Source organism: Biomphalaria glabrata, chromosome 10 (assembly GCF_947242115.1).
Source record: "Biomphalaria glabrata chromosome 10, xgBioGlab47.1, whole genome shotgun sequence".
NCBI lineage: Eukaryota > Metazoa > Mollusca > Gastropoda > Planorbidae > Biomphalaria > Biomphalaria glabrata.
The window spans coordinates 3,988,182-3,999,355 of record NC_074720.1 but is presented as its reverse complement, the minus strand read 5'-3'; the positions used below and the strand labels follow the sequence as shown (position 1 = coordinate 3,999,355).

The 11,174-nt window shown below is 32.3% G+C and overlaps 1 protein-coding gene and 1 non-coding gene across 11 annotated transcripts in view; both read right to left on the bottom strand.

Annotated features, from left to right (window-relative positions):
* Window positions 1-1,544: 1,544 nt before the first annotated feature.
* The window catches only part of LOC106075206 (splicing regulator ARVCF-like), a 60,461-nt gene continuing 50,831 nt past the window's right edge, over window positions 1,545-11,174 (bottom strand). For 8 of the 10 annotated variants that reach the window (XM_056042997.1, XM_056042996.1, XM_056043001.1 and 5 more), the window contains 17 exons: window positions 9,387-9,524; window positions 9,172-9,291; window positions 8,682-8,811; window positions 8,471-8,591; window positions 8,240-8,356; window positions 5,952-6,097; window positions 5,600-5,859; window positions 5,375-5,462; window positions 4,967-5,126; window positions 4,425-4,575; window positions 4,146-4,275; window positions 3,955-4,048; window positions 3,716-3,810; window positions 3,405-3,625; window positions 3,267-3,298; window positions 2,763-2,879; window positions 1,545-2,647 (listed from right to left, as the gene is read on the bottom strand). In XM_056042997.1, coding sequence (XP_055898972.1) covers window positions 2,477-2,647; window positions 2,763-2,879; window positions 3,267-3,298; window positions 3,405-3,625; window positions 3,716-3,810; window positions 3,955-4,048; window positions 4,146-4,275; window positions 4,425-4,575; window positions 4,967-5,126; window positions 5,375-5,462; window positions 5,600-5,859; window positions 5,952-6,097; window positions 8,240-8,356; window positions 8,471-8,591; window positions 8,682-8,811; window positions 9,172-9,291; window positions 9,387-9,524 — 2,291 coding nt within the window. In that variant the 3' untranslated portion in view covers window positions 1,545-2,476. Of the gene's footprint in view, window positions 2,648-2,762; window positions 2,880-2,970; window positions 3,108-3,266; window positions 3,299-3,404; window positions 3,626-3,715; window positions 3,811-3,954; window positions 4,049-4,145; window positions 4,276-4,424; window positions 4,576-4,966; window positions 5,127-5,374; window positions 5,463-5,599; window positions 5,860-5,951; window positions 6,098-8,239; window positions 8,357-8,470; window positions 8,592-8,681; window positions 8,812-9,171; window positions 9,292-9,386; window positions 9,525-11,174 lie in introns of those variants that run through there. The other 2 variants (XM_056043000.1, XM_056043004.1) reach the window with 2 other exon arrangements.
* Window positions 4,653-4,867, bottom strand: LOC129928895 (small nucleolar RNA SNORA53). The gene has a single exon (XR_008780421.1). It is a non-coding gene; the product is annotated as a small nucleolar RNA SNORA53 (small nucleolar RNA).

Sequence of the window (11,174 nt, the reverse complement as noted above, 5' to 3'; positions counted from 1 at the left end):
TGAAAGGGGAAAAGATGCTATTCGTTTTGTGTGAAATGTCCGTCCGTCCTGTTTAGATCTCGTAAACTAGAAAAGATAGGGAAAATCCGACATCATAATATTTTAGTCCATTCAAAGTTCTGATGCAACGGCTACTTTTTTCTTTTCTAAAAGCGAAAAATCTAATTTTTTAACTCACTTATGCAAGTAGGTTTTTATTTCATAAAAATATACCACTTTTACAACTATTAATAGTAACAAACACAGGAGGCTCATTAGTAGGAGAGATAACAATTTACCATATTTTCAACACATTTATGCAAATGGTTTTAGATGTTTTGTTAAATAATTATTTTTGTTACATTTGTATTGCTACGTTATGTAAGTTCTGTCCTACAAACTACTACATTACCCAAAAAGAATGTTATACTTTTTTTTAAGAGAAAAAAAAATCTATTTAGTATGCATATAAGTTGGACATAATTTAAAACAACAATTAATAATTAGGTTTTGATATTATCCTGTGAACTGCAGTGCTATACTACTGCCATAGAACACATTACTAAGGGAATTTTTTATTTTTTTTACGAAATCTTTTTTTTCTTGAATAAGAGAATGACCCTTCACAAAACAATTAGATATTCATTATAAGACATCAATTAGTCCGGGTTCACATTTAACTTTTTTTTTCAAAATTATATTTTGTCTAACACATTTTTCATGGCAGAGGTTGCTAACTGTGCTATGGTCCAATCTCTTTCTTGGACACAACGGAGTCAGGTGTGTCTGGAATATTTCCATGCTGCCTTTAGGGACTCAGCAAACACAACACTGCTCAAGTTGGGATTTAAACTCAAGCCCATGTGTAGCCAAGTGGTTTGTGTCACTCTGCCACATTTATATACTGGTATCAGAAATTCCTGAAAGCACATGATAGTCTTTTCAAAACCAATGTTGGATGCAGACCTTGATTTCTAGCTAAATTTTAATTCCCTTTTTTAAAATTCTCTGTGGCCAAAGCTTTTCTCAGCGATATACATAAACTTTCAAATTGTTAAGAGTCATTTTTGAGATCAGCATTCAGATTTCATCCTTCATGAAGTTATGACTTGAATAGAGGTATTGATTTTAAAACCATGTTGACCGAATTATAATCTGGCAGTACCTGTTTTCACTCTTGCAGTAGTCCTGCACTGCCATACAGTGTAAATTATGTGGGGTTGTTGTGGTAATAGGGTTTGTGTAAGGTGATTTAAATGTAAAAAAATTATTCTAGAGTACACAACTTGTGTAAAAAAAAAATATTCTTGTTCAATAACCAACGTAAAAAATAAGAAAAATAGAAATAAGTCAAATAGTTGAATAAACACCTCAATTCAGCTCTCAGGGCTCTAAACCTTAGCACATAAAGTGGTTATCCATTTAAAGGAGTTTTCTGTAGAACAGCCCGTTTTATTTCTTAACACTTGCCTCCCTTGTTACCTAATTCTTGATTTATGTAAAGGAAAGCAAATATTCAAACATAAAGCAGCCGTCAGGTTAAAACAAACTAATAAAACAAAGAATTCTTTTATCCTTTAAATTTATTATTTTATCTTGATATGTACAATATAAAGTTTTTATGTCCAAAGTGTGAACATCATTTCTAGCAATACAAATAAAACAAGCTGAGAGGAAAAAAACATCTTTTGATTACAATTTTACCAAATACAGTTTAAATAACCATAATTTCAAAATGTATCTCTATAACACTGTACCCTAGTGATTAAATCCAACAGAAACCTTCAAGTTAAACAATAAAAAGATCTATCCTACTCTAAAATATGAAGCAAGTATAAAGGCTGACTATTAAAAAAGTGTTAGAATATTATATCAGATAAAAAAAAAAACTATGATTCAGTCATTGTTTTCTGTCAGTCTAAACTGTATCATGGTTAGAGCCAAGTTCTTGGTGAAGTATGTACACATGATAAAAAGTTTCTCAGAATGTACACTGTTATAGAATGCTAAGTTTCCAATTTGTGAGAAGAAACTCAAGGATATATTTAGGTGGCTAAGATGTCATATAAAAAATCACAAGTTTAAATGAAGAGCATTCATTCTATTAAATATTCATTCAGCACTCACTATCATCTTGCATTCATCACTAACCAAGTTGCATATCTATATATATATATATATATGGAGAGAGAGAGAGAGAATAGAAATACATTGTTACTAAGTAGTCTTATTATTATTCATTGTCTTTATAGTTCCTTGCATGAAATAAAAGAACATTGTCCAAATGTCTTGCTTTGAATAAACAAATGGTTATCAAAAACAAAACAAAATATAACATCCAGGAGCCTTTAAAACTTTTTGTCTCTCTTTCAGCTTAACCTAGTTAACAGATTTAAGTACACAAGGCATTAAGCCAAAACTCTGTCTATTCTTTGAAACAAGTTAAGTGTTTATCTTTCTACAATACTTAATAATGAGCAACATGTAGCATTAGTTGTTACACCCATGAATCTGCTCCTCCTACCCCGCCACTGCTCTGATGTAAGCCACCAGACGATCCCAAGTAAGGGTCGTTTCGACGCTGACTGCTTCCTTTATTCACCTGGGCATATAATGGTTCTGACATAGCTTGAGGATCACTGCCATACATGGGAGAAGGAGGTTCCGCCTAAGAATAAATTAAACATTTTAGTTTTAACAAGTGACAATTTCAAGCAAGTCAAAGCATGTAGAGAAAGAAAAAACCTTAAAACTGAAACAGCTATTCAAGCTGAAATACTTACAGGTGTCAAGTTAGGAAACAATGGAACACCTCCAACTGGTGGTTTAGTTCTGTGTGGACGAGGCTCATCAAGAGGAGCATAGCCTGGACTAATATCATTGGGGGTCATATCTTGTAACTGGAGAAATAATAAAATTAGGCTTATCAAGAGGAGCATAGCCTGGACTAATACCATTGGGGCTCATATCTTGTAACTGCAGAAATAATAAAATTAGGCTTATCAAGAGGAGCATAGCCTGGACTAATATCATTGGGGCTCATATCTTGTAACTGCAGAAATAATAAAATAAGGCTCATCAAGAGGAGCATAGCCTGGACTAATATCATTGGGGCTCATATCTTGTAACTGCAGAAATAATAAAATTAGGCTTATCAAGACAGCATAGCCTGGACTAATATCACTGGGGGTCATATCTTGTAACTGGAGAAACATTTAAACAAGTAACTCTATTTAACATATTACTGGGTCTAATATGTAGTTTTGAATGGATCACAAAATACTTACAAGGATTACATCTCGAGGATAGTTGTGTGGATCTGAAATAGTAAAGTAATGTAATTAAGTCAGAATGTTTTTATTTTAAGACTTAAAAATTAGGCATGCACTAAAAACAAATTGCGTAGCACTAATAATAATAAATACCTTTATCCTGTAATGACATATTGCTTCTGCTCATGTTTCTGAAATCGTTTTGAGCCTGCTGTTCACTATAGTAACCTCGCTGCTGGGCCCTCGCTGGCGTTAGGGTGCTATCATCATAGCCTTGACCAGACATTGGCCGACTAAGTGTGTTGTAGGGTGTAGTGTGGTTACTGCCAGTGGTAGGGGTTTTAGATAAATCTTGGAACTTTGAACCATCGAGCCTGAATAGTACAAAAATAAATTATATAATCTAGTTATTTCAAAGGTTGTTAAAAAATCATTGAATTATTTGTATTATACAACAAACAAACCTTGGCCTGGCCTTAGAAGTGGTAAAATCTGCTGCTGTGTACTTCTTAGTGTACATCTGGTGCAATGCTTTGTAATTCCACAAGGTTTTTAAAAGCTGAAATGTACACAAACACTTCATTATTAGCAACAAGCAAGGAAACACATGACTTAGAATACAGAGGATATTATAAAATGCTTACAAAAATATATACAGGTTATATACATTTAAAAAGTCAACAAGAGAGGAAAAAAAACGAACTGTTAATGCAAATTTTAATGTTCTGGCAAGGTATCTTCCATCAGAAGTATTGATATGCATCAACCGAGTAAGACCATCTTCTTGGACTAGAGCTCTGGATAAAAAAAAAAAAAAAATGTTTCTACCAGGTTGTATCAACATATACAAAACATTATAGCCATATACTACAAACTACATCCTACAATACTTACAAGGCAAAATCCTGGTTATCTTTCACTACTTCGTAGAGAGTAGCAATTACAGCACAGATTGTGTCATCTGGCTGGGTACTTCGATTATCACGGGGAAGTTGACTGACAAGCTGTCTTATGGCGTATTTACCTGTACACCAAAAAAAAAAAATGCATCTCATTAAATGCATAGAATGACTACACAAAATGTAGCAAGACTAATTAAAAAACAAAGAAAAACAATTAATGTGACCAAAAAAATTTGCCACAATTCATATTTGAAGTCTTCACAGTTCTTACCTACTAATTCTTTATTTTTGTCATCAATAGCCAAGTTTCTCAAAGCAGTAGCTGTAGCACAAACAACTCTGTCACTCTCAGCAGATAACAAATCTACCAACAAAGGAAGACCTTTCTCTTTCCTAACCATGGCCCTGCTTTCAACTGCAGGCTATAAAATAAAAAAAAAATACACATTATAAACCAGCTAAATAAAGCAGACCTACAATTGAAAGACGTTTAACTAGAACTGTCCCAGCCAGATGTTAACAAAGTGTTTTAATGAGCACTCTGTATGACAACATAAGAGCTGAGGTAGAATAGTGTAGCACGCTTATGACTCAAGCACATTCCATGAACAGCCAGTCAAGTTGTTTGGGTGAAGGATGACTTGACCACAAGAGCAATATGATCAGGTGCACCAGACTAACACACCCAGGAATGTGGATCTAAGGCAACGTGCACTTCTTAATCAATTAACAAACAAATAAAAAGTCAAAACACCACATAGTGAATGATATACTCATGTCCATATTTTGATTAACAAAAATGGAATAGTTTACCTGCCAATCACAAGCTGTTAAATTTTGAATAGCCCCGGCAGCTGCTTCCATAGTGATGGGATTGGTGCAACGTTTTAAGACAGCAGAATACAAGGAGTGAATCTCTGGACCCCACAGTGCTCTATAGTTAATGGAAGCTGGTGGCAACTGAGGAGGGGCACTTGAAAACAAAAAAAGACCATAAGTATGTGGATTTACAATGAAAGCATTTAGGATGGGATGATGAAATGAACAATATTTTAATATGCTTTATGATTCACTACACCACATCTGCTAATAGATAAGGTATACAGAAATCCAACTAACCATTATTTGTAAATCTCAGTAACTTATTCCATCATATTAAGCATTTTATATATCTTTACATGTTACAAATATCTACAACGAAATATATGATATGAAAATTACCTGCTTGGCTGATTTCCTGGCCTACTGTTCTGTGCAGCCTTTGCTTTGGCAGACTTGTTCCCAAAACAACCAGCATTACTGTCTCCAGCTAACCAAAAAAAAAAAAAAAAAAAAAAAAAAAAAAAAAAAAAAAAAAAAATTAAGACAATGCCTTGATCTACAAACAAAACAAACTAAGCAATAACCTTTAATATTCATATTATTTGTGCTTGAAAATCAGCTGACCTTTACCAGATTTGCCTTTTCCTGTTTGGTTCTGTTGTCTTGGCAAACTTCTATTCTTGAAGAAATCAGGATCTACTACTTCTTGTATTCTATATGAAAGATTACGCAATATACACACTGTGTTCTCTACCACTTTATTATCTATGTCATTGGTTGCTGTATTGTCTGCTGCTAATTTCAAGATGCTTATCAGAGCATTGACCAAACCATCACACTCTCTCAACCTTTTACGGGCACTAAAACCTGCAGAACTCACATTCCTGAAAGAAAATTCAATCAAATAAATGGAACTATCAAAAGAGTTTTTGTTATCTTCATAATTGAAAAGGAAATGTGTAAGTAGTTAACCAACCTTAAAATTCCTGTAGTGTTACGATTGACTGTTGTCCAAGGAAGCTCACTTGTTGTGGGATTGACAGGACTCCTGCTGACACACTTTAAAATAACATAGTTGACCAACACTACCAGTCCATCATCTATTATGGACTGCTTCAAATCCTAGAACGAGGACACAAATTTATTATTCCCTCAAATTAGAAAACTATTTGTAAAACTAATAATATATCATGACACCTTTATGTTTTCTTTTGGCAAGATTTCTTTATGCTATAAAGTATAAGTTCATTTATCTTATAAATTACAGATGTTAATTCAAAAAAGAAGATAATTACATCCTATGTTCGACCCTAGATTAATCTACCCATGCAATTTAATCAACGATTTAAACTATGCCAAGTCCTGGATGCCCCAGGATTAGCTGGACAAGAGCTTCTGCATTTAATTCTATACATTTGTCAAATTTTCGAGCACATTTAAACGCGATATGAAATACTAACAGTCAAACAGTTTTGCAAAAATTAAAATACACAACAATTATTAATTTCTATGTTCTTTACATATAGATAGGTATATATATTTAGATCAGTACAAGTTTTATGGAATTATTTTTTAGGTTTTAGATAGCTAATTAATACACAGAAAAATACATTCTAGAAGAAATCAACACAAATGAATTATGTTGACACAACCAATGTGCTGAGGCTTTTGAAGCCTTGTATACAAAATTTAAATGTCACTAGTCTGTTCCAACAGGTCAAAACTAGAATTTTTTTCACCCAGGATAGAGACAGTATTAAATATACACAGATTAGAACGACCGCATGAAGCTTACATTTCTTCAGCGGAGCTGGACTGTGACACAAATTGATTGAGCATGAAGATATAACATTAATATGGTAGTAACTAATTTAGTGATAATCACTGATAATTAAAGCTAACAAAATAAAAATAAAATTATATTCACAGGCTAAAGATAATTTCTAATGTCATCACTTTCTCTCCATAACAACTCTCAAGTTGATTTGAACTAGCCTTTTCTGTCAGACAATCCAATCGTCAATGATTTAATTTATTTCGTCTGTGAAATTGCTTAAAATTTATTTTTTTTGGTTACACATTTTCCCTCTCATCATGTCTTTATAAAATAGCAGGGTGCTTAAATTATATAACTTTTTTATCAAGCGTTTTCTTACTAAATCTGGATCATAAAATATATCCTAAGACACTCAACATAATCCAGGTGACTTGTTGAGTCTGTTGAGTTTTCCTTTTTAATTTCATAATCCAAAAACTAAAATAACTTCTGGTCCTATGAAACAATCAATTTTATACAAAATATATTTTATTTTATAAATATTTACTGATAGTAAACAAAAAAGTTACTGAAGTTTAGCCATAATACTGTAAAGCATGACGAATGGGCCAAGTGAATAATTACGCCAGAAAGCGGAAAATAATTATGGAGAGAAAGTTAAGACATTGACGAGATGTCACTAGTCTATTCCAACAGGTCAAAACTAGAAAGTTTTCACCCAGGATAGAGACAGTATTTAATATACACAGATTAGAACGACCGCATGAAGCTGGTATTTCTTCAGCGGAGCTGGACTGTGCAAAAGCAACAAGAACTAGTGAGAGGAAATAATACAATACTTATGCATAGTTCAGCTACATAATATAGGGTTGTTGTTTTTTTTAAGGTCATACATGCAAATGAATATGGTTATTTTCTTTGCCATAGAACTCAAAGTTAAAGCTCTCTCTAATTTTAAAGAAATTGCATCAAAGTAGACCATATGGTTAATATTCTTAATCCTGACAGAAATATTTAAGATTATGTTCGGAACTCAGTTGAAGACAGTTGTTAACCCCTCTCAAAAGTTTGCATCCAGGTTAGAGATACTAATTTGTTAACAAGCTCCTAACAAAGACTGCTTGATATGTGGGATGGAGGAGAGAAATGTGACAATCATAGATTGTAGATGTGAATGACACATTAATACTATCTCACTCAATTTTATCTTTTAAAACTTTTGCAAACACTAGGAACTTTGAGGACTATAAACATATTACCACAAATACATTTTTTTTTTCAGTTTGTAAAATCATTGTCACTGTCTATTCCAACAGGTCAAAACTAGAAAGTTTTCACCCAGGATAGAGACAGTATTTAATATACACAGGTTAGAACGACCGCATGAAGCTGACACTGCTTCAGCGGAGCTGGACTGTGAAATTAAGGTTGATTAAAACAGAGATGAATTAACTACAAAAATGATCTGATAAGATGATTTAACTTACCTCACATGAAGAAAGATTCCACAAGACACCTGTCACAGATTCTTTCACGTCATCCTGATCTGTTTTTCTCAAAAGCCTAATTAACTCTGGAATGCCGTTTTCATTTTTAATTGCTTTCTAAAATGAAAATATTCAACTAATTAAATTAAACTAATCCAGGCAGTGTTATATAAACTATAAAAAGAAAAAAAAAATTCAAAATAAACAAAAGGATAAAAAATTATACCATACCTTATTTTCTGTATTGTTTTTTCCATAAGAGAGATTTTGCAGTGCACCACATGCATTTTTATGAACTTCAACTAGCTCATGGCCCAACAGACGTATCAATGGTCTAATGCCATCCAGACTCCTGCAATATTGAAATAATAAAAAGATGAGCTAGAAAAAAAGAATACAGGTAGATATTTATATATAAACTGAAAACGAATGCAAAATCAACCTTGTTTTTGCTTTCAGCCCATCTTCCTTGTACACTAAGTGTTGTAAATGAGCAGCAGCACTAGCTTTCACACTATTGTCGGGGGAACTTAAAAAGTCTATTACTTCTTGTAGATCAGGTTCACGCAAGGCTACAAATATACAGAGATACTTTTTTAAAAATTAGTATTAGAAAAATGTTATCATGTTATGTTTTAAAAAAAAAGGTAGTTAATGATAATGCCAGGCTTTGAGGACTATAAAAATGTTACCACAAATAAGTTTTTATTTGAGTTTGTAAAATCATTGTCACTGTCTATTCCAACAGGTCAAAACTAGAAAGTTTTCACCCAGGATAGAGACAGTATTTAATATACACAGGTTAGAACGACCGCATAAAGCTGACACTGCTTTAGCGGAGCTGGACTGTGAAATTAAGGTCGATTGAAACAGAGATGAAGTTCATTTACTACAGAGAGAAACTTGAAAGAATTTCAAAGAAAAATATTTACACATATTTCTTCCATCTATTGAAGGTGTTCTGGGACCATCTTCAGCAGCCGTTAAATGTAGCTGTTCTAAGTGTCTAGAAGCATCCCTTTCAGAATAATAGGTGTTGTCCTGTTGGTAGTCTAGATGGAACAAGAAAGAAATTATTACAAGACATCAAATACATAAATAAAAACAAAAGTAACTTAAAGAACTAAATTTCTTAAATTTTAAATACCATCAGGATATCTAGGTGCATTCTCTCCATAAGGATCAGGACCATCTCTTTCGTCATAACCAAGACCCCGATCATCATAAGGTGGACCTCTGTCATCAAATGGAGGACCCCTGTCATCATAAGGTGGTTGTTCGTGGCCTGCAGTCATAAATAAATATTGTAGTTGACTTGACTAATTAAAAAATTAAAAAAATCACTGAATGAAAAACAATTTCAATGTAGATTATATGTGTATATATAATGTAACTGTCTATTCCAACAGGTCAAAACTAGAAAGTTTTCACCCAGGATAGAGACAGTATTTAATATACACAGGTTAGAACGACCGCATGAAGCTGACATTACTTCAGCGGAGCTGGACTGTGCAATGAATGATCAAATGCCATAATTATGATCTAATCATCTATTATGATCTATAATCTATAGATCTAGATCTAATAGAAATAGATAATTGCACTATTTAACAATTAGAATTATTCAATTATTAGATGATAGAACTATGAACTAAGACACAACATTTTTGAATAATAATAATAATAAATTATAATATAAAGGCTAAAAAAAAAAGAATATTCAAATTGAGGTTAAAAATCCTAGCTAGATTCTAGATCTAACTCATAGTTCATAAGTAGATCTAGATCTATAACATTCTACATATATAATTAATAATGATGATACATCATACTACTACTACTAGAATTTACTAGATCTATTAATAGTATTATTCTATACTAGATCTAGACGATACTAATGATACGATAGATCTAGATATATTTTATACTAGTATTACTAGACCTAATAGTAGTAATTTAACTAATACTATAGACTATACTATAGTAATTATAGATTTAATAGATCTACAGATACAGATTATATAAGATAAGATACAGAATCATTCAGAATGACTCTGACTGTGAGTCATGAGAATCTGTGTTAAATGAAATCTAGATCTACATCTAATCTATAGAGTCTAGTCTAGATTTCATCTTTTTTTTTTTTACTTTTAATGTCTGAATTTTTATAAGATCCAACACTTTAATTAAAGACACGGGCAGGGTTTCCAGCTGCTAAAATAAGTAAAATCCGGCACTGGACCACGTGCGCGAAGACAAGTCTAAATATAGATCTAGAGTTAGATGATGATTGACAGGACCACGTGCGCGAAGAGAAGTCTAAATAAATATAGAATTTAGCTCTAGATTTAGATAAAGATTGACTATCTAGAAAAAAAGCATGTTTAAATAAGACCTATAATCTTCTGTAATTAATTAGCTTTATACCTCTATAATATATTTTATTTCCACTTACAAATGCTAAGGATTAGATTTAGACTGGACTGTAGCTCTAGACATCGTATACTGTGTTCAAATGCATCACTGACCCAAATAAAAGGCTTCAATTTAGAACTCCAGGTCTTTTATATTGTAAGAATTGCCGGTAAGGATTTATTTAAAAAGAAATTGATCAAGATTACATCTAGATCAATCATTATCATTTTAACGTATTTAATTTGGATGAATTTAAAAAAATATATATAATAACGTTTAAGTATAAACTAGATCTACATCTATATTTCTGAAAAAAAAATCCTTCTTTAAAACAAAAATCCTTTAAAAAAAAAAAAAGCTGCCCACAGTACTCCCCATTTCACCAATGCCTCTGGGAAATTAAAAAAAATTTGTTATTTTCACGATAAATTTTAAAATTCTTAACGAGGGTGTTATGTAGCCTTAAACAACGCCCAATAGAAGGGAACCTTAAAAAAAATATTAGAAAATGAAAAGATTA